Source organism: Merops nubicus, unplaced genomic scaffold (assembly GCF_000691845.1).
Source record: "Merops nubicus isolate BGI_N331 unplaced genomic scaffold, ASM69184v1 scaffold12869, whole genome shotgun sequence".
NCBI lineage: Eukaryota > Metazoa > Chordata > Aves > Coraciiformes > Meropidae > Merops > Merops nubicus.
Window position 1 is genome coordinate 23,292 of NW_008629057.1, and position 23,810 is coordinate 47,101.

The 23,810-nt window shown below is 45.3% G+C and overlaps 1 protein-coding gene across 1 annotated transcript in view; it reads left to right on the forward strand.

Moving 5' to 3' along the window:
- The window catches only part of MDGA1 (MAM domain containing glycosylphosphatidylinositol anchor 1), a gene marked incomplete at its 5' end in the record, with an annotated part of 88,055 nt that overhangs the window by 17,738 nt on the left and 46,507 nt on the right, over positions 1-23,810 (forward strand). The window contains 2 exons of the mRNA XM_008946866.1: positions 18,292-18,561; positions 21,901-22,052. Coding sequence (XP_008945114.1) covers positions 18,292-18,561; positions 21,901-22,052 — 422 coding nt within the window. The remainder of the gene's footprint in view (positions 1-18,291; positions 18,562-21,900; positions 22,053-23,810) is intronic.

The following is a 23,810-nucleotide window of genomic DNA, read 5'->3' on the forward strand; positions in this document are numbered from 1 at the left end:
CCTAATTTGTTGCATGGAGGTTTGTGTGACTGAACTGAAAGTACACACATTATTTCTGTGTCTCTATCAATACGCAGAACCCTTCCACTCCTCCCGTTAAGAGCAGAGAGTTTTGTTCCTGATTGTCAATACATTTTCTGCTAGCAATATTGTGGCTGGGATTAAGTAGCTCAGAGCTTGTGTCTGTGCATGTAGCCCTGTCCTGGGTGAATCAGTATTAGAATTGCTCACTCCACTTCCCAGTGCCTGTGCCTCTAACAGCTAATTAGAGTTGTCAGTCTAAGTACAGGCTGGAGGAGGAATCAGTTTTACTCTGTCATGGCTGGAAACCCAAATAGCCTTGGTTCAGAGCACAGTAACAACCACAGAGGCTAAGCTGGCCTCAGATTTGTTTTAACAATTACCATCTATTGGTCTGGGGGCCTGGCAGACGGAGGCTGTGACAGCACTTGCCTCAGTTTTGGAATGAGTCTTACAACGTGGTTGTACCAAATGTTTGGGAAAAGAGGATGGCTCCTGTTTATCTAGGACTTGTTGGCCCTACCCTCCTGCCAGCCTCATGGCATTGAGGGGCAGGTAGTCCAACAGGCTAAGAATGCTTAGCTAAATCCTTCTTTGTGACCACCTTCACATTTGTGGAGCGAAGCCCCAGGACTGCCAGTGCTGTTTTCTTGCAGCAACTGGTGTACACAACTTTGGAAGAGACTGTCTTTCACAGGGTAAAGCAGTTGTATGAATTTTGAGTGGCCTGAATTTTTTGCCTCGGTGTTTAGCAGTTAGAATTTGCTCTGCAGGACCTGGTCTCTTCTCTGCTTGCTACCTTGTAGGGAATCATGTGCTGACACTCAACAAGATTTTCTTGGGGATACTCCCTTGTGCCCCAAGAGCTTTTCTGATTTACCTCTTTGATTGAAATTGGTCTGACAGAGCATATCTGCACGCTGTAGTGGCCAGGAGATGTAGGAGACTTGAGACATAAAGCAGAAGTCCCAGATGGTAAGGAGAATTCACTGGACCAGTGAAGGCTGGGGAGCAGATTTTGCAAACCTGGCGTGTTCAGTCTGTGACACCGCACATCAGATTCAAAGTACCCAGGGGCCTCCTTGCTGTGCCCTGGGTAAGTGACCATGAAAGAAGAGAGGTTGATACTCAGATATATTTATCAGGAAGGTGGGAACCCTCCTTAAAGAGAGGACCTGGGTCTGCTACATGAGATTGCAGCCTGCCTGCACTGCCGTTCAGCCTTCATGCAGCTCATTGCTCATCTCTAGACACCTATGCAGTTGCAATGATAGGCTGAGTAAAAGCTTGTGTGTGAGAGCTCCTTGCCTAGAGAGATGAATTTGTTTGTTCAGAAGAGAACTGGTTTAAATCAGCTAATCCATTTCTCAGATATTGTTGGGAGAAACAAATACGCTTTCCATAAGCTGCCATTATCCTGTTTTTTGGCCAGACTCTCCAGGAAAAGCAACTTAATTTTGTCAAGAGAAAGAGTCCAAGCTATACAGTTCTGTCAGGAAAGAAGAGACAAGACCTGTATAGACACAGGGGATGGCAGATAGTCTTGATCATCTCTCTGTGGACAATTGCTCACCTACTGTGTCGCTTCCAGAGCTGAACACCGCATCTCATACCTTCTAATTCCGACTCGCCTTTTAAGGCTTTCCTGCCATGGCAGCTATTTTCCCTCTAGGACTTAGCTATATATCAACTTGTCGGGATGAAAAACAACTTCAGAATCCTCTCAAATGCTTTATGCTAGGCATCCTGCAAGGCTGTGCATATTTGGGTCTCACCCAAGCATGTCCTTGTCTTCAAGCCACAGGAGCATACTCATGCTGAAGTACCATCAGCCACTTTCCCAGTGCTTCCCATCTTGCCGTTCTGAAGAAACTGCTTTAGCTTTGAGCCCTGTTGTTGTTGTCTGGCTTTAGGCTGTAGGTGAAACCACCTGTGTCAAAGCTCTCCAAACTGTGATACAGCTGGTGATACCCAGACTGCACTGAGGCAGCCTGGCTGGAGGGAGAGGTTGTCCTGGCTCTGCTTCTGTTTGCAGGAGGATGTAACGCAGGTTCCTCTCTAATATGCACTGTGAAGACTTCTGCTGCATGCTTACCTCCAGTCAGCGATGGGGAGCTTGGCACAGCAGCTGTTGCTAAACTCTCTCTTTTGGTCTGCACAGCACCAGTACATGTCCAGGGAACCTGGGAACTGGACCAAAGCAGAGAAATGGAGCATGGGGTGGCAGGATATTCTCTGTCAGGGGTGGTGGACAGGACTGGGATATGTGTTTATGGAGAATCTGGGGAAAGGAGAAGATGGTACTTGCTTATATGAGTTTGGTGTAGTGGCTATATGTGAAAGAAAAAAACATAAACAGTGGAAAATTCTGAGGATAGGAGAGCTAAGAGGATGGGAAAGTTTATAAATATTTCTAGCAAAAGAAGAGAGCTGCTGCTGACACTTGAGCAAAGTAGATTTGGGAAGGCTTGTGCTACAATGGCATCAGGAGACATGGGGTGAGGGAGGTGGTTGATGGAGGTAGCTAGAAAACTGCTGTCAGCTCTCATATTTTAAGGCTGGGGTCACAGGACAGGAAAGAAGGAAAAGCCCTGTCTCTATCAAGTTCTGCCTCTTGGTGACCAGGACATGAGCATGTTGAGTGCCCAGCTGTGGGAATAGAGTTGCCATGGACCAGAACTCACCAGGGGAACCAGGAAGACACCAAGTAGGTAAAAAAAAAGGGAATTCAGTTTCTCATTATAACTCTCAGCCTCTGCACGAGAGCCTGAGGCACAAACAAGTGAGAACAGCTGTCCATACCTGCAGGGGAGCATATAGGACATCAGACCTGACACAGGACCTGTTCCAGGAGAGCAAAGGCTCTTTTCACCCAGCCTGTTTCCCAGAGAGAGCTATGTGGTGCTATGGCATTTTGTCTGTGCCTTTGCTTTTCTCCCATGATTTTTTTGGGCCACAAACTGTGTCTAGCAGGCACCTATGAGGGTGTGGGAGCAGGCTACCATGCTGTTCCTCACCCGCTCCCTGCACCCTGGCACCAGAGCAGAGCTATTTTCTCCTGCCTCACTGGAGGACTGTGGCTGGCACATGGAAGCAACTCACAGTGCTGCTTTTGAGGATGGGGGCTTATGCAAGGAAGACCCTGAGTCACTCCTGATATGAGTAGAAGCCCTAGCAGGAAACAGCATCCAGGGTGGATGAGGTGGGGTTAATTACCTGTGACCATCCTGACCCCAAGCTCTGAAACAGTGCCAATACATTTGCTCCTATAGAGAAACTGAATGTGAATGAAGTTGTAGATGTGCTCAGGCTTCTCCACATCCCAGCAGGTCTCCCTGCTGCCAGTTCTCTGCTGCAGCACTGAGGCTGAGAGTCCAGCTTTTAGGAAGGCCACAAGAGATTTTTGGAGCTATCTGTGAGGAAACATCTGTTGAGTCACTAGTTTGTGCTTTTCCACTTGGGCCAGTCTCTGAGAAAGAAACTATTTTTTCCCTGAAGCCAGGAAACTCTGTTTTCTCAACGAGCCGAGATCGCATTTCCAACATGCACCCCTCTCACCCTGTTTAACTTCATACAGTTCCTGATTTCCATTCCTGTTTGCCTCTCTATTGCAAATACAAATAAGCATGTGTGTGCACACGCTCCTACTTTATCTCAGCTTTTGCTTCTGATTTAAATTTAATTGGCCTCCAGGACTTGAGGTAAAACAGTCGATTTTCTTTTATGAACCGAGTGATGAACCTGCAAAACCATGGTTAGTCCCAGAAATTGACAGGCGTGCTTAAATTTCCTAGTTGCATGCAGACCTGTTGCGTTCTGTTTGATTTTGCAGTCCTTGTTTTCTAGGGTCATATGTGATCACAGGAAACCATGGAAATTTTTCATTACTGTTGACTGGGAGGAAGCTGACTTCTCAGACTCTTTGCTTGTTTGCTAAGCTGCAAGGGGATGAATGGGATGCAGAAGAGACTGAAAACGATGGCATATCTGTGTTGAAGAAGCATCTGGGATAAATCCCTGCTGGCTAAAGAAAGAATGGCAACTGAAGGCCATTCCAGCTGGCCTTTTTTAGGGTCTTGATCTGTTGTGACCTCCTCTCACATCTGATGCAACAAGTGCTGTAGATCTCGTCCGCTGCAAATATGCTGCAACGCTGGGCCCAACTGAACCATGCATTTGATGGGAGGAACTGGTTGGAGTGCCAGAACTAATTAGGGGTTCCTGACAGTGGCTGTGATTGACGTCAGGAGAACGATAAACAATAGTGGCATTTGCACTGAATAGGGCTTTTTCTTATCAAGTGCTGATTGCAAAGAGATATTTTAGTGTCCTCATCATGAGCTAGAATACAGTAGCTGATAACAAATTAATGCAATATAGATGGGCTTAATAGTACTAGGTCTGCTGGGGTTTTCTGAACAATTCATAGCTTATGCATAATACAGGCCCTTCAACCAACAACCTGGTGTGCTAGAAAATGGGGAACTGGGACTTGAGGGGAAGGGAGCAGCCCTTCATCTAAGGTGGTTTGCTGGAAAGAGCATAACGGGTCTAAAGGGATGAGAAAATGGTGACAGTTGGCTTGGGTCAGAGGAAAGCAGAGCAGCACTCAAAATGGATTTTTGTGGTTTGGGGATTTTTATCTTCCCCTTGGGCTACTAGTAATGCCTTGCAAAAGTCTGAGTTTACACATGGAAATGTGCAAGTTTTCATTCTGAGTAACTTTTGAGGAAGCAACTCACATGTATAAATGAAAAGATGCAATTGAAACTACCTATAGATTTTAAAGAGAGGAGGAAAGGTGGTTGTGTTTTTCACTTGGTTGTGTGTTTTTAAAAACAAAACAAAACCAACCACACAAACAAACCCACAAACGAACCCAACACAAAAAAATCATAAGCTTTGGAGAAGCTCGTGTGCTCCAGTCCACCTACCCAAAATGCTGGGACTCTAGCTTCCTGATCACTGTGAGAAAGAAAATGCTCTTTCTAAACATTTTGTGCTGTTTGTTTAGAAAGAAGAGTTAGTTATATGCCAAACATAGTCTCTCTTACTAATGGAGCTAAGGAAAGAGGTGAGTTTAGCTTTATGGATCTAAACTTGGATTATTTGTACATTTTTCAGTGCAACATCTTCTCACATACTGCAGTGACAGAGAATTCAGTGTGTGGCTTAGTAAATTGTTCCAGACGGGTGGTGTGGGTATTTTGTTTTGTTTTGTTTTTTACTTTCATGGTTCAGTTGTCATGACTTAATCTAAGCCTGTCTCATTTCAGTTTCCAACTGCAAGCTCTATTTGTGCCTTTGTCTTCTCGCATAAAGAGCTATTTGTTATCAGCAGTATCTTCCTTGTGTAGTCTCAGACACCAGAACAAGTAATCTCTTAGCCTTTTTCCAGTATGCAATCCAGAAAAGGTCTCTAGCCATTTACTGCAATGCATGTTTTCCAGCCCTTGATTCATTTTCATAGCCCTCTTCTCAGTTTTGGTTGGGGTTGGTTGGTTGATTGGTTTGTTTTTTCCCCAACATAATTCTGGCAGCATGATCACCTGTATTACACAGATTTTCAAAAATGATCTTAGCAATGCAGACGTGATGTACATTTCACAATACATTTAGTAAGCTTTGGTTTACTCATCCAAGGATTTGGAAGTCTTTGTACTACAGAATTAAGATGAAAGCTGATATTCACAGGGTTATATCAGATTCCTCTTGAAGTTATTGGCCCTTTCCTAACAAGAGTGACACGTTATTTCCTCAACTACTTTCTTCCTAGAGCTTTACATGATCCAAGATTAAATTGAATGCCATTACCATAAATCCATGCCATCAAGCAAATGAAGTTGTCCTGTGTGAGGTATCTCTCTAGTATGTTATTTACTACTGCATATTTTGTGTCCTTTACAGGTGTTGGTATCTTATCCTGACATAGGTACTTAAGGATGCTGCCTTTGTGTGGGAGGGAAGGAAGCAAAGCACAAGCCACCTCCCAGAGCTGTACCAAAGTCTGCACCCAGTCACCCCAGCTGCAAATGGATGTAAGGTCATTCAGATACCATAGATGGTTATGTGTTGGCTACACAGCCTGAACAGGGGACTTTATAATTTATATGCTTTAGTTACGCCAAACTGATGGCTGGATCTTTGATCTTGATGATGTGAAGAGATTAATTTTGGGTCTCACTAGAGAGATCTTCCTGGAGGTCTTTCCTCTCACTAGAGAGATCTCGGTGGTGTGTGCACCCATTTAAAGATTTCTTTTTTTTTTTTTTTGAACTCTTGCAGTTAATGTGTCTTTAACCTGCATAATGTGGGCTGTATTTGGATAGTATTGCATCTTCAAATTAGTCTGTTGGATGGAAGCAAGCCAGGATCTCTCCAGTGCCTGAGGATGTTATGACAAGATAGTTACTTTTCTTGTTGCTTTCTCAAACACTACCCAGTTTGTCTGCCAAGGATCCATAAAGCTATATGAATCATCATTCATTTTTTAACTTGTACAATTGCATTCCACATTCATCTTCCTTGAGTTGTTTTCTGGGATCCATGAGGAATAAAAAGGTTTATTGCTGTTTCTTCTGAGGTCTCCGCCGCTTACATTGGCCCAATTGGTTTGTGCTTATACTCCCATAGGCAATACATGCATGGAGAATAATTTTATCTCCTCTGGTGTTTGCAGGATGCTATCACAAGCTTCCCTTCAAAGGCCTATCTAGATGAAGTTTTCCCTCTTCTTTTCTTGCTTTTGATGACATTTTTAAGATTTTTGTGATCTCTTGTTAGTCTTGGTTTCTGCCATTTTTGGACTGATGAATTAAGATCAGGGTACACAGACCCAGCTAGAGTCTTACAAACAGGATGTAGGAAAGCCTGTCTTTCTGTCGTCTCTGACTTATCACAGATTTAGCCACAGCTATTCCCAGATTTACATCCACACAGAGCTGAACAGAGAATTATATCTTCTTTCTGACCACCACAATGGGATGGCTCAGCAAACATTACTGAAGCTTGTTCAAAATATCCTTTTCACCTGGGGTATCTGATTCTAGGAAGTGTTATTATCTGTCACGGAGAGGCTGGAAGGAGAGAGGCCATGTTACAGTGTGTGCTGCTGCAATGCCTTGGATTGATAGCTGTTGATGGATTGACTCAGGCCAGGATTCACTTTGAGATCTTGATGCAATGGGTGAGAATGAGGGAGGTAACAGTCTTACTTTTCGTCTCCCAGAGAAGTCAAGAATGTGAGCAGAGGAAACTTTACAGAAGCAGCTTCAGGCATTTATCTGTTGGACCGAAATCCAAACATCAGGAGGAGAAACGGAGTGTGTACTTCCCACTTGTCTTGCATGCAGCCAACGTCCTCCTCAGTCAATGTGAAGTAGTGCCTGTATAAGATAGGCATGTGCCTGTATTACAGGGATGCTGCTCCTCCACATGGTTCCTGTAGTGCTGGCCCAGTTTGAGGTCAGCTACAGAAGCAGCCTGGAAAATCGAATGTCAAAGCAGATTTATCCCGTGAGCGGGACTGTTAATAAATTTCCCTCTCCTGGTCCAAGTCCAGAGGAGATGGGACAGAGCTGATAGCCAGATGGGGAGGTCAAGGAGGCCAACTGCTGTCCTTGAATGATTGCCAGTTCTGTCATTGGCCTCCTTCCTGTGCCCTCTGCTGCAGAGGAGACCCTGAGCCCCAGACGGTGTTTTCTGGGAGCTCACAACACCTGCAGCTGTCAGAAGTGACAGTGCTCTTCTTAGTGCAGGGAAAGATGAGCTCTGCAAGGCTGCATCTGCTTTAGCAGCGAGGCTGGTGTGCTGCTGCTTCTCTGGAAACATGGTGACAGTGTAGAGAGAAGACATGAGATTTCCAACAGGGCTGCAAAGTTCTCCATAGCTCAAGTCCATGCTCTTCTCTGAGACAGTTGGTATCATCCAGGCCTGAAGAAAGGAGAGTGCCAAGTTCGCTGCTCTCCCCATAAGTGGTTAGCAGTTTGGGGAATAAAGTGCAAAACAGGAGATGATTCTCTGTAACCAGCAATCTGCTGAGGATACATTCATGAAAAGCTATGACAGTTACTGATGTGACAGATAAAGCATTTTTTTCATAATTAATTAATAGAAGAGGAGTTGGACACAGGCACTTAAGATTAATTCACACATTCTAAAGGCATGCAGGTAACGGCGTGAAGGATGGAGGGGGAAGACAAGCCTGGCAGAGATGGTGGCTATTTGGCAGCTGGCTTTTTAGAGCTGGTCACTATTCTGAAAGACCTTGGCTATTTCATCTGATGGACCGCCTGAACCTATCCTCATTTTTTCCATCCTTCGCCCATGATTGATTTGATCTATCTTGATTCATCTGAAGATGATGATGACAATGATGAAGAGGTAACCATCCAGAAAGTGACAGCAAAAATGCTTAGAGTAAAAAATGTTCTTGCCTCTCCTTTCTCTATGCCATACATACTGATCCTGTGTTTTTAAATTGCATACATTTCTTAAGTTCCTGTATGCACCACCTCTCTTGTTACATTAATTCTTATGGGAAAAACTGCTTTGATATCTGTTGACCTCAGCTGCTTCATCTATGAAACTGAACGTTTGCCATAAATCTTACAGTTTGAGCATCCTTTCAGCCTCTTTCTGAATGGTTACATTTTCATTGTCATCATCTTCCTCAGATGAATCAAGACCAATCTAGGGTGAAGGATGGAAAAATGGGGTAATGATGACAGTTAGCGGAACAGGATATTAAACGATTGGCAGCAGAACTCCAAGGCAGCAGACAGATAAGTGATGGAGAACTGGGTGGTGCTTTATGCTGAGTTCTTCCCCCTTGGTCCCAATTCCCTGCTAAGCCTGAAGGGGAGAGGCTGAGGAAAAGCCTGGTTTGTATGGGGAAGCTTGTCCTCATTCTACTCTGTATGTAAGTGGAGAACAACTGTATAAGAACTCTTCCTGATCTAGCTTTGCCCCATGTGTCCTTTTTGCTTACTAGTACAGGCAAAGAATTCAAAGTAAACATATTAAGGACCGCTTGTTAATATTTGATTATCTTAATTGCCTTGGATGGTCCTCCTTCCCCTGCCAGGCTCTTTCTGGCTTGGATGGCTCCCCTTTCGAGCTCTGATCCCACCACCCCATCACTAAAGCAGGTCTGATATTTTTAACCAACATTTCTGCTTTTGGCTATGCTGCCTTTTGCTTTGCCTGCCTGTTTGGGAAGCAGCTGTGAAAGGATCATCTAGTACTCCCAGTTTAGCTCTCAAACTGAAAACTGTAGTCCAGCTGTGAGCAGAAGGCTTTGACCACCTGTGTCCCTGACAATCACTACATTTCTAAAGCAGGGACTCTTCTCCATTTTGACAGGATTTCAGATCTTGGAGGCACTTTCTCCTGCAGTCTCCTTGCTCTTAACTTTCAGTTCTTTTATTAAAAGGGTCTAAACATACGGAGGTGATTGAAATGCTCAGGCAGCTGGTAATGGAATAGGAGCCTATTCTTATTATATTGATGCTTGGAGCCAGCAGTCACCCTTGCCTGGTAGCTCTCTGGTTGTGGGTGAGATCCTCCATAGGAAACTAGGGGAAACTCAGTTCCTTATGGGAGGCAGCTGCATGCCCTGGACAGGAGCCCTATCAGTGGTGTTAAGTGGGTGCTGTCTGGAGTCCAAAGGTTTATCACTGCATTTGCTATGGGGAGCATGCAGACTGGTGTCTGTTTTCATTCCCAGCATTGCTCTGTTGTCACACACAGCAGCCCAAAGATAGGAGTCTCCTGTCCAAGAACAGGACTATGGGGAACACACAGGCTGATGTCTGTTTTCACTCCCAGCATTGCTCTGTTGTCACACACAGCAGCCCAAAGATAGGAGTCTCCTGTCCAAGAACAGGACGAGCTGCCCAAGCATCGGGTGTGTGTTATGACTCAGCTTCCTGATGAACTCACTAAACAAGGCATTGAGAGGTCATGGAGAGGTTAATATAGACTGGTGCCATTGGCCACTTCTGTGCAAGTGTTGCACAAGCATTTACTTTGTTCTGCATTCATCACACATAGTAGAGATGAGAGGGCTGGGATCACCTTAGGCTCCCCATGCAACGGCAGGATGGAGGGAAGTAATGCCAGCTGGGGAATCCTGCCATCTGAATTGTCCTCTGGAGATGTCCCTCTTACTCAGTGGCTTTGGAGAGAGGTGGCATTTCTAACTTGGATGTCTCAGTGAAGAGCCTGAAGATGGGATGGGATAAATGTGGGCTTTAAAGTTCTGTTCCAGCTAGCTCCAGGTTTGCTGTCAGACTTGGAGGGATGACCAGTCCTTTCTCAGTTGATCCAAATCCTTCTCGGGAAGATGGAGTATCTATCCTAGGATGATGAACATCATAGGAGGGCTGTTTTCCCTCTATTTTTCCTCCTTTACACTGTCTATGGAAGCATAGGGAATGCATTCTGCTGTGATGGTGCAAGCAGCTCTGTTTCTGCTCGCAAGTTTGAAAATGGTACCTGTTGTTCTTTGCCCCATTACAGGCCCCTGTGCCCTGCGTATCTCTGCCAGGCACGTGAGGAGAGTCAGAGCTGTAGATTCAGGTTTCTCTTTTATTTTCTCCTTTCCCAATCTTTTCACATATGATTCCTCTGGCATTTAACACTCTAGGGCAGTGTTTATTCCTAGAGAAAACAATCTAAATAGGAACTAAAGCTCTGGCTCTGCCTCTTGAAGACCAAAGGAATGAGTGAAAGGGAAGTTTTAGAGATACAGATATATACACATACACACACACATATAAAACATCAACATCATTTTATCAAGGACTTTGGGAGAGGAGAAGGGGGCAAAGAATTCTCTGCTTCCAGTATTTGTTGAGATTGGAGGCTACTGGGGATAGGACAGAGTTGATTACTAGGACATAAAAACACCTATTGAGAGGACTTGCAGTACGTTTAAACTGCAGCAAGGGAATTGGGTTAGATGGTAACAAAAACTGGTGACAAACACTGAAGTAAGAGGGAAGATGTGGATTCTCTATTTTGGAAGAAGAATCTCATTTAATTCTTTTTTTATGGGTGGATTTTTTTCTTTTCTTTAGTTTGCACTGGCAATGAGTTGCTTTATTCCCAGAACTACCCAGCTGAGTAGCTCACCTATGAATTATTGAGGAGTAAGATAACTGGTTGTCTGCCAAAAGTTAATGCATGTGGGATGCTTTTGGGGAAAAAGTATCATTGGCTGACCATTAGTGGATGTTTGGATCTGAACTATTTATGTGCTGTTTGGAGCAGTATGTCACTGCCAGCCCAATTTGTTAAACAGAAGCATGTAATAACAGATGCATGGGTACGAGCTAACACCTTGTTATCTTCTAGAAGACAGAGGCAGAACCTGAGCAGAGAGTTGGTGCTCTGGCAATGATACACATGGGAGGGATCCCCTCTTGTGGTTATGTGGGTGGGCAGAGGAATCCCAGATGCACGCTAGCCATCATCTTGCTTCACCATGCTATAACTAGCAAAATTGGGTGTGAGTTAGAGGCAATATTTTCATGTCCATCTGCAGAAGAAAAAAAAAATCTAGATTTGGGTTATGCCACTGGTGTGGCAGTAATTGAAGGTATTGGCTCTGAAATGCCCGCTCTCTCACCCTCTTTATTTCTGTTGTGCTAATTGGGTTGTGTGTGGGTGGGAGGAGGACTATAAGTATGCATCTCACATACAAATGTGTATGTGTCTTCTGTACGTACACCATCTTTTCACACTTATCTGTTTCAATTAGGGGAGCATGTGAAACTAGGCCCTTCAAGATAAGTGAGGCATGGGAATGAGGTGGCCTTACACTGCAGGAAAATACTTGTCTTTGTCGTGTCTTGTTAGCATTAATTAATTGGACGGCGAGTCTGAGTGGCGTTCCAGCATGTCTGGGACAGATCTTTTTTGAGGAGGCATATCTGTGAGGCAGAAGGTCTGGAAATTCCCACCCAGGATGGACTTCCTTCAAAGCATTCTGTAAAGTGAGCTAGGGGTCTCAGGTATTAATCGGCCCAGCTTGTCATGCAGAAGATGAAATCTTTTACTAAAACCTTCTTTATTAAAACAAGGTGAAGACTGGTTGAGCTAATTGGCTTGGAAAGTTCAGAGAAGAGGAAAGCAGGAAAGCCAGTAGTGAATACATTTCATTTGCTCTTCTTTTAAAAGCAGTCAGCTAGCACAGGACTAAGCCTTCTCTGCTCTGAGCTCTGCTTCTCTGGTCCCTGCATCCACTTGTCTAGAAGAAAATGTACTCAAACAAATTTATTTTGTTCAAAATAACAATAATTGCAACTTGACTTTCAAGCACTTTGCAAAAGATATGTTTTTTTTCTCTTTATACATGAAGAGACTGAAGTGCAAAGGCAAAAGGCATAGAAGATGAAAGAAAGATTCTGGCTTTAAGCTGAAGTAGGTTGAGCAACCCTTCTTCCATCTCCCCTCTTCTAACTACTCAATTATATCATCTCTCACAAACAAGCAGATGAGATTGGGCTTATAAATATTAGTTGGATATATGTCTCCACATGGAAAACTGCTGGTGCCTGATTTACATTCTTGGGGTGTGGGTGCTGTTGCAGGGAACAGAATTGCTCGGCTGTGATTTCCCAGCCTTGTGACAATAAAAGAGCTTCCTGCTCACTCAGGTAGAGAGCTCTGATCTCTCCTGGACCTGAAACCATGGAGTCTTCTACCTGCTGTGAAAGCAGACGTGCAGTAAATTTGATGCCTGTGACATCTTTATTACCCCAGATTATGGGACCAAGGGCTGGATAAAAAAGGTACTGTTTGCTGGGATCACTTTGGTTGTCTAGAGTAGATTAGGGAAGACTGCACCCAGTATGACTACAGAAGGGTACCTATCAGTATTTTTAAGTGGATGCTGGATGGGATCATACAGGTCTCATAAGGCCCTAATAGCAGCATTGCTGATTTGCTTTCCAGAGAAATTACCACCTGATAATAATTGTAAATAAGCATGAAGTGAAATCTTTCATACCAGGTTATCTGTGTGTCCTTTGCAATGCTAATCCAATGAGTGGTCAGTTAGCTCTCACAGGTAGGATAAGGTGGAGACTACAAGCAGGAGTCCCAGTGGTGCAGTGATTGCACAGCTAAGCTTGCAGGGAGTCATTCAGCAGAGTGGGATGAGAGCTGATGAAAATAAAGCTGCATTCTAATCTAGCAAGGCTTGCTGGTTTTGTTACTTTTGTTATGTGTTTGTTTTCTAGATTTAAATAAAAACATGAATGACTGACTCTGAAGGGTGGAGCAAGGGTGTTGTTCACAGGAGAGGAAGCCTAAGAACTAAAGTGTGGGTCAGAATACAAGACTCCTGCACTGCTTTCGTCTGATGCTGCCAGTTGACGTGTCCTCAGGCAGACCATCTTCTGCTTGTGCCTTTCTTTTTCTGCCTGGACATTGCTGTGCCATGGTGCTCTTCACAGCAGAGGAAGCATTGCAGGAAGTAAATATCTTTAGAAACATGAGAGAGCAGCAGCCCATGGCACCTGCATAGAGCATTGGTTACAGTGCAGTGGCTGACCACCCACAGAGATGGCTGTTGTTGGCCACCAGTCAGGGTGGCTGCGTGGGAGAAAGGGGTTGCCTGTGGGTCAGAAAGCAGGTTAGGAATGAGCTCCTCAGCTATGACAGCCCTCTCACAATAAGCCAGCTTTTGGGAATTGACCAGACTATGCTATTCACTTGCTTAGTAGTGTTGTGCTGCAGTGTCTAGGATTTTTGACCTGGGTTCTTGCCTGAGCTCTTAAGGCAAGGTCTGTTCACTCAGCGTTCCCCTGTTCTGTAGGTGCTGGTTTGTGTTCAAGTTTGTCACTGATTTCTCTGCATCAGTCCACACCAATATGAGCCTTTCTTGCCTTTCATCCATCTCATACTCAGCAGCCTCATGATAACATCCTCATTTTCTAAAGTGAAAAAAACCCCAAAACATTCAATTTTATTTTTTTTTTTTATCCCACAAGTAAAAACACTTTCCATAGTGAATCACTGCCCTCCTGGGATACTCTGACATCACTGTTGGTGAAAGAAACATTTCCACTTTCTGGAGGCATCTGGATTTGATGGGAACTTGCAGCAATCAGACAGCATTGCAGAGATCCCCTAGTACCCCTTCTTGACCTATGCCCAAGCAGGACAGCACCGTAGCTCATGATACCATCCTCATTTTCTAAAGTGAAAAAAAAACCCAAAACATTCAATTTATTTTTTTTTTTTTTATCCCACAACTAAAAAAACTTTCCATAGTGAATCACTGCCCTCCTGGGATACTCTGACATCACTGTTGGTGAAAGAAGCATGTCCACTTTCTGGAGGCATCTGGATTTGATGGGAACTTGCAGCAATCAGACAGCATTGCAGAGATCCCCTAGTACCCCTTCTTGACCTATGCCCAAGCAGGACAGCACCGTAGTAATGCAAGGAGGCTGGTCTCTCTTGCAAGCACTTTGTCTCTTGTAAGGAAGAACATTCTTCCTTTCCTCAAGGCTAAAATAAAAAACAGACTTAAACCAAATACTTACAGACTTGACCACAGCTCAACAGCCAGTGCATTTCTCACTTATCTAGCAGAATGAGCATTTTAGTCCTGGTTATTTCTACTGAAACCAAGAAAATAAGAGGTTATTTAGGCACAAAGCAATACTCCTTGACACTTAACATTTCTCTGTTGTGCTTCCCTTGCTCTTGCCCTTCATCACTGTGAACACCATGCTAGCTTAGCAACCCTTCAGTGCAGAGCATCTGCTCTGGCTCACAGCAAGGGAGCTGCCTACAGCTCAGCTTTGCTTTAGGGTGCCTGGCACATTGGAGTAGATTGCCTGTGTTCGGCTAATTTGACTTGCTCCTAAAGAGCTAATTCTGCTGCAAAGGCAGGCTGCCCTGCCTTGTGGTTTGTAGCAGCTACGTCTTAGGGTTGCTGAGGGATCCTCACTCCTTCAACATTGCCTAGAATGGTAACGCACTGCCCTCTTCACCCCTCTTGTCACTCCTCCTGCCAGCTAGCTCTTCTAGAGTTAAGCTGTATGCTGGGACAAAGTTCTAATTACCTATATTTGTTTGCTGTGTTTCTTACCAGAGGATCCCAAAGCCCTGTATATGCAGACAGGTTTTTTTGCCTCTGTCTTCAAGTGTAGCAACTTGCCTCCAACACATTTGGTGCTTAAAAGAGCACTTCAGCTGCATGTGCTGGAGTTCAGGGAGGATACAGAAAGGCATTTGAGGAGCCTCTGGACAAGGACCCAACTTTGGAACTGTGCTAAAAACTGGGGTTAATACCCAAGCTTCCCAAAGAGCACCGTGGCAGATTAATGAGCCAGAGTAGTGAGATGCTGCTTCCTTATAGCCAGCAGGGATGCTGCTTCTCTGTGGTTATTAGAGGCACCTGGAAAATAATTATAATTTCCTGCAGCTCCCTAAAGCTGCCTGTGCAGAAGTCATGCTGGAGGTCTCTGCTCCAAGACAGTCACTGTCTCAGGTGTACTGGAGCTGTTCAGTTCTCAGTGCTGTGGAGTCAGAGCACTGGCTCATTTAAACAAGCTTTCTTTTGTGTTTAAGCCAGGGATAAGAAAAGGCTGTGTTGTTATCTGCTAGGATTTGCAGACTGAATCCCTGCCTTGGTGGTGGGTCTCCCTTTTGTGTATAACCTGCTCAAACGAGCGTGGGCTCCCCAGCAGGCATTGGAGTGCAGAGCTGATGTCTTGCTCTGTAATTGCTGTTGACCTTTCTTTGCTTTCATATCCACTGGCAGCCTTCAGGAATAGCAGCCCCTTGGCGTAGCACCGCGTCATTTGCAGAGATGGGAGGACCTGCTTCAGCTTGCTTTCTTTAGAAAACCCAGGGGCTCCAGGACTACCTGCAGAATTAACACTCATTTGGTGTTTCCTAGTGCCAGAGAGAAGAGGAGAAAATGTAATCAATTTTTACTGTATAGACACTGTATAGACAGTCTCTTCACAAGGTGAGAACATAGGCCCAGAGCCTGTCCCAGTGCATATCAAGTAAATCCCATTCCCCAGCTGAAGAAGATGAAGTATTCTCTGCATCCCTGGCTGCCCTGCTGTTCCTGTGACCTGAGGAAGTATCTGGAGTATCCCAGCCCCGCTCCTCTGTGACCCTTTACCAGCTGCAGACACCTCTTCAGTGAGGTCCAGGTGGGCAATTTCCTTGCAGTGAGTGTCCTTGCAGGGGGCACTTTGTCCAATTTCAGACTTTTTCTCTTCCTTTTTCCCAGCTTTGTATACAGGCGCCGCTCAGTGCGGTGATGGAAGCTGTTCTCCCACCTCTCTCTCTCCTCCTCATGAGACAGATTGCTTTAAGTACATCTGGAGCCACTATGTCATTTTAATTTTTTTTTTTTTTAAGCCTTCTTTTCTCTTTCCTCTCCCCTTTTTCTCTCCTTTATTTTTTTCCTACATCACCAGCTGGCTGGGATTATAATGTGAGACCCCACCGGCTTCAATTAAGGAGCAGATGTGACCCAAGAAATGGGATAACAGCTAGGGATGGAGATGACACATTCATGGCACTAGGTCTAATCAAACAACTTCTCACATTATTCTCACCGTGAGGTGGGAGACGTGTGAGCCAAAGGCAAGTCAGTGCTTGGAGCACCCGCAGAGACACATTGCTAGCAAAGCCATCTGTAATGAGCTGACCATGCCGCTCTGCACGGCAATGTGAGCTCAGTCAAGAGCTGCTTTTAATCCACTTAAGTGCACCAAAGGGCCCAGAGGCTGTGAGTTGAAAATAGGTACCTAGAAAACAATCAGCCACTGTCAAACAAGGGCTGCCAGGTGGAGGGGATGCTTGTGTGCTGCATGCCAGCAGATGCAGCCGCATCCCTGGGAGAGGGAACACTGTGTATGTAGACTTATGAGGTGGTGCACACTCCATCTTCATCACTGATGAAGCTGGAGATGTCACTAACAGAGCTGTATGTGGATCTTGCCAAGGTCAGGCTGTGGGAGGGGACAGACTGGTGCTCAGGAACCCTCCAGGCACGGCTGTGCTCAGGGCAGCAGGGATGCTGTGTGATCCACCATGGTTCCTGGTGGAGCTGTGTCTTTGGCACTGCAGAATGCTGTGTCTTATAGGTTTTTGGGCCTGGCTGTACATGGCAGATCTGTGGACATTTAGAGGAGGCAGGTGCCTTGTAAATCTGTGGTGCATGGAAGTTGTCTGTGGAAGAGCAGGTGCTTTGGACCTGGAGAAGATGAGTTGTGCTTGTGCAGGAGCTGATATAAATCTGTCATCCCTCTTTCACATTTGGACTAACAGCTGGTTTGTGTTCAGGAAGCTTTTCTCATCTTAGAGGGAGAGCTCCTGGTTATTCCCATGCTGTAGCGTTTTAATTAAGAGTTTATTGCAAGTAAAACACATCCATCAGTTGGCTGTGGAGATTGAAGTCCTCTACCATTATATTAAATAAGGAGTAACCCAAGCAATACCAATCCAGACTTTCTCCTTGGTCTGCCTCAACCGTGCTCAAATTGTGATGTTCCTGGAAATTTTTACAAGTGATAAAGAACAAGACTTAGTAGCCTCCCTTTGCTAAGGAGGAGGCCACACGGTACCATTCTCTCAGTACTAGTGGAGAAGCTGACAGAGAGAGATGTGACTCACCTCCCAAAGTTGGGGAATTGTTGCCAGAAGTGAAAACCCCAGCATCCCTGTAGCCAGTCCCTGATGCATTTTATTGATGTATTTGGGAGAAGGCCTCTAATGCCCCTTCAGATCTGTGTTCTGTGGGGACAGCCAGTGCGTATCACTCCCCCAGCACATGGTGTCCCTGATAACCCTGTTGGACGTTGACCAGAACATGAACGTAACTGCTTTGGAGCATCCCTTTCTGCTCAGGGAGTGCAGCTCACACTGGGCATGAGGACTATGTTTATTCTGATAGTATCTGAGGATTGAATCCAAGCTGTGGCACGCTTAGCTCTTGGAGTTGCACTTCTCACCTGAAAGAGCAGGGCTTGGTAGCTCCTCTAAGCAGTGTCTCACTGTGGGATGACTCCTTGCTAAAGGCCACTGCTACCTAATAAATGGGTGGGAGGTAGCCCCAGGCTAGTCAGAAGGGGATGTCAGATACCTATTGCTGCTTTTGCTTTTGGTGAAGCCTGGCTCCTGCTAGAAAATAGATATCCTTTTGGAAACCACCGGCGGGGTGCCCGTGCAGGGCGAGACGGCTGTTCCCTGATGGCATCCCTGTCTGTTGCTCTGTTCGGTCTCCAGTCCCCCCTGTGGTGGAGCCGGCCTCCCAGGACGTGCGGCAGGGCCTGGGGCGCAGCGTCACCCTGCGCTGCACCATGCTGAAGGGCAGCCCCATGAAGGTGGCCACCTCCGTCTGGCGCTTCAACGGCACTCTTCTGGCACAGCCCCTGGCAGAGCAGCAGGACTACTCGGAGCTGAAGGTGGACAGTGTCAGCCGGGAGACCAGTGGTAGCTACGAGTGCAGCATTTCCAACGACGTGGGGGTCTCCACCTGCGTCTTCCAGGTGTCTGGTAAGTCACAGAGTGCACATTGGGATGAGCTGTTGCCATGGGGTCATGGAGGTGGGAAGATAGCTTCCCATAAACTGGTGCCAGTAGAGGTAACCTTGACTGCCTCCTCTCTGGACAGTGCTATGTTCAGAAGGGATGGCTTCCCATAAGCCAACAGGGAGATCTGCCTCCATCATTCAGGCAGTCCCTCAAGTCTGGGATGGACCTGGGGAGGTTAGTGCCAGTCACTGGTACATTTTAGCAGTGTTTGACTGCTTGCCTGAAAGACAGGACTTAAACTCGAGGCTGCAGTGAGCTTTCGGTCTGGGACAAATTGTATCATAAATATCAACCAAGGGGTAGTGAAAGGCCCTCTACATCCCCCCAACAGGCTCCAAAACATCTATTTTCCCCTTTAAAAACAAACAAACAAAAAACGTATTATGTATTCCTGTATGCCTTCCTTTTGTCTGTGGTCTGTGTCTCACGATGCCTGCTGGGATAAAAACGAGCTGGGAATAGGTACCAGTACGCAGTGGATTTGCTGCTCACAGTTTTCTGTAAATCCAGCAGGCACCGTAACAGGACTCCTCTCCTGCAACTCCAAAGAGGGATGGCAGAGTTACAGCATCTAAAACCACACATCTGACCTAGCCTCTCAGCTGATCATTAAATCTGCTTTTCCCATGACCCCAGAATTGACTTGGGCACCAATTTCTAGAAAAGCTCTCCAATGAAGTTGCCTTAATAAGCAGTAAATTCAGCCAAAATACTGAGGTTTCAGCCCTGGGCTGATTTATAATACTTTTCAAGTCAGGGCTGAACAAATGAGAATAAATAACATCCAGAGAGGCCTGATTTTAAAGCAGGTCTTTCCCAGGGTTTGGAAAAGCTCACGTATGCTGTAACTCTGAGATGCTCTCAGAAATGGGGAAGCCCAAACCAATTCTACTGTGTGGGCCTCTTTTCAGGACCTTGCTCTCACCTCTTGAGATTTCATGGAATTTGTCTGGCAGTGGTTGCTTGAGAGTTTTGTCACTCTCTACCTTTTCTTCATATGCTTGCAACTCTCATATCACTAAGTGCTGGCAAACTCTATCCGCCTATGAGCCACCACAGCAAACTGTGTCCCCAGCAAGCTTGGGAATGCTCCCAGGATCAGAATTTCATGCTGGAAGTAGTGACAAATCCATATTGCCACCCGGTGTGCTGTGCTGTGCCCCACGAGATGAGATCTGCTCAGCAGAAGCAGTGTTCATCCCTAGCGAGCACTCATCAGGAAAGCAGCAAGCATTTATTTTCCTGCATCCCTTCTCCATTTCCAAGGCATTGATATCTGGTGGTGGCTTTTCAGCTCCAAACATCTCTGCCTCTGTCAGTTACAGATCAATTAGACCTTCTGAGCCTGCAGAGCAACCTGAAATATAATCCAGTGGGTAGACTGCTGTGCTTGGGCTCAGGACCACTGGGCTTTTAATTCTTAACAGCCACAGGATCCCTGTGTGAGCAAGGGGAAGGGCAGAGTCTCTTCTTCTTTCTTTCTTTCTTCTCTGTGAAAGAAGGACACTAACCTTTCTATCTGGCAGAGAGGTGGTGACTCATTTGTGACTACGAGGTGTTCAGATGTACTGGAAACAGTACATACATCTTGCCCAGGATGGGATTAGTTTCCTCTGTGGATGGACAATTAGCTTTTTGAGATGTTTTGGAAGGATCATGAGATGATCAACCGATCCCCCTTGATAAAGTTATCAGGGCAGCCCATACTGGTTACCACCTGGACTCCCACTAGCCACAAGTACAGAAAAGCCCTGAAAGATGGAGTGAATAACTTTCTGCTCTTCACATCAACAGTAACAAAAAGACTAAACTTTCCAGCAATAGTAAAAGTTTGAGAAAGGAAGTTCCCAAAGTATCTTGATTCTATTAGAAGGCTTTTCTTTTTTTTCTTTAGTTTCCATTTCCATCTTGGAGTCAATTAATAAGGAATTAATATCATGCAAAATGATGATTATCATCAGTTCTGATTTTATTTTGGAATCCGTTATGAAGCTTGACTTCCACAGTCAATACAAGTTGAATAAGCAGCAATTAGTCTCTGAGGTGGTTCTGAACTTCTTGCTTGTGCAAAAATTCAAGTCAATAAAAATAATAAGAAAAAAAAGACTTACAAAGAAACATCAATATTGCCCATCTGAGTTCATAAGAAATAAACATTGAATCCTTTCGAGCCTAATTATAACCACACAGAATGTTAGGGCCTGTGACTCAAGTGGAAAGGTGAAGCATCACCTGGGGAGATGGTGCTTATACATGTTCTGCTCTCCAGCATCCCTTGCTGCCTAGGCATCTTTGTGGTCTGTGCAGATACAGATTGGACCTGAACCCAGAAAGGAAAGTTTTGGTTCAAGTCCAGTTCCTGCCTGGCCCAGGACAGGATCTGCCAAAAATTGACGTGTACAGGATGAAATTAAGTGAATTTCTAATAAGGCAAAACCAGTTGTGGGTAAGACCTTGAGTTGCTTCTGAGCCTTGGGCGTTAGTCCACCAGATGCTGGGCTGCATGGCATTAGATTCAAATCTTGTTTGATAGTGGTTCCAGACACCAGCAACTAGGGAAATGATGGGAAATCCCTTCTTCTCTGAGCTATCCAGTTTCAATCTGGTATGTCGTGCCTCCTGTGTTTCCCTTCCTCCTTCTGCCCTCTGTATTTAAGGGGAAACATGGATTTAGAGAAGACATCTCCGCCTCTGCAGAAGCTCCTGCTGTTTTTACCCAGGCTGAGGTCAGCATCCCCTTTGCTGCTGAGCTGATTGTCGTGTAACAAAGAGGCTGGAACACTGTGTTGCCGAGGCAGGGGAGATGCAGAAGGATCAAGGTCTCCTTTTTAATGCCGTGGTCCCTGTGTGATAAATAACACTTTTCCTATGACCTATTGGCCAAATGATCTTTCCTCAGCATTTGTTAGCAGGAGACTCTGTAAAGCAGAAGATGAAACAGAAGAAATGCCGATTTAAAGCTGTTTCCTCAGTGTAAACTACAAAGCAAGAGAGAAAGAATTAGAGCTGGTTCCAGCTGAAGTTGTCCCCACCTTCCCTGGTGTCAGTCATGCCCCACTGGTTTTGTGGGGCTGCTAACTGTCCCAGTAGTTGAGACTGTGAAAGCAGTAGAGATTCACAGAAAATTACGGCACGTCAGTGCACCAGCCTCAATAGCAAAGGTGCCCATCATGCCAAAAGCAAGTGGATAAGCTGGGCGAGTGGAGCTGTTCCACTACCACCACATCTCTTTGTAATTTATGTTCCCCTTGATCCTGCTCTTTTACTTTCCTCCTCCTTTTTTTTTTTCCACCCCTCCAGCAAAAGCTTACAGCCCAGAGTTTTATTATGACACTCCCAACCCCACCTTGAGCCAGAAGCAATCCAAGAATTACTCTTACGTCTTGCAGTGGACACAGAAGGAGCCTGATGCTGTGGATCCCATCCTCAAGTACCGTCTGGAAGTCCGGCAGGTAAGGGCTGCACTTCCGGAGCCTCAGCGCGTGTCCTTGGGAAGAGGACCTCTCAAAAGGCAGTTGCATCCATGTCTCCTTGCCTGTTAAGAGTTGGAGGTGGTGAAATTGCCCAATTGTGATGGTCTTCACCTTCCCCACTGACTGGAAGAGACAGGCCAAGTATGATCAAGGGTTTTCAAAGCCCTGCTGCTGTCCATTGGACTGTCCATGCTCAGTGTTTTGAATGGGATTTTAATATGAACAAAAGCCTACAGTCATTAGTAACTATTGTAGATTTTAGTCTTTGTAGACCAAAGACTCAAGCGAGTGGAATTCCATCCTCCTCACTCATATGGAATAAAGGGAATAAGCTGAAGAGCTCTCCAGGCAGGAACTGCAGGAAAAAGTCATTGGCTGTTTGTGTTGCAGAAGGGCTTTCGTACAGTCACAGTAATTAAGCCATTTGGACTGCATGAACTCTGCAGGGGAAGAGAAATGGGTTTCAAGGTTTCTGAGTCTGAAGAGAAATCATACCAGGGTGGGGAAAACTGAGGGAAATCTGAAGAGATCACTGGTTGGAGAAGGTTAGGGGAAAGTCTGATGTATTTAAAGAGCACATTAACCTAGCAGGATTTCCAGGTACTTTCATCCATGCCCAGCAAAGTGCCTGTGTTCAACAGTTTTTTAAAAAGGGGACACTTACAATTGGTGATTCTTTCCATTCAGTGGTAGCTTGGAAGCAAATGCGTTTTGCAAGGAAAAGTTTGTTTACTGTTGATAGCAAACAAAATAATTAAAAAGATCCAAGTGTCTCTTTCTTCTAGTTCTGCACAGTAGGCTCCAGTTTTATGTCTCCATTTGATTGTGAGCTCTCTGGGGTGGGACAGCATTTGTTTGTTACTCAAACGATGTGGAGCACATTGTCAGTGTTTAATAATAATACAGGACACAGGGGAGCCTCTAATAATGAAGGCACTTTGTCATAGTTCCCTTTCCCTCTTAGCTGAGTTTTGCTATTATCAGCACTGGAACTCAACGAACTAATTTGTGATTTTTATCCTTCTCCAGTGGTGTTGAGGTTTTTTTTTTTCTTTTTGCACGGTGCCTAGAAGTAGTCTTGGATCTGTTCCTCATTGAGATCCTACTGAAAGGGATCAAGAAAAGAGAAAACTATTTCTGCTTTAAGTTATGACATGAAGGAAGCTGAGTGCCTGTGGAAATTTAACTACCCCTCTCCCTGGTTTTATTCATACCCCCCATTTACTGCTGTTAATATTTCTTTTGCAGCATCACCACTATGATAGGACTATGGAGTGGTGTGTTTTAGAGGAGTGTTACACCATGGCCCTGCTGAAGCCCAGTCTCATGTACAGGCAGGCTTTTAGAAGTGGCTACAGGTGCCATTGTGATGGCTAGGGTCTGAATAAGGGAGAGCAGAAAGAGGAGGAAGCAGGGGAGAGTTGTTCCAACTTCTGTCATGCTTAAGCATGAAACATTCTGGGAAAGGCTTTCATGGTATTGACTCTTCCAGCCCTTCTCCAACAAAAACACATTTCATGGTGAGGTCTTCACCATCATGTGCCATTCTGAGGTCTCACTGAGCCTTTTTCATTTCCTTGCTCCAGAGGATCACATCCCCTCTCATCTCCAGCCTGCCACTTCCTAGAGCTGCTTCTGTGCTCCTGTCCTGCCTGCCTGGTGTTTACACCATAATGTCTGTCTTGGGTTTCAAGCAGCCTTGTGACACCTCTTACCCTTTTCCCTTGCACCATCTCA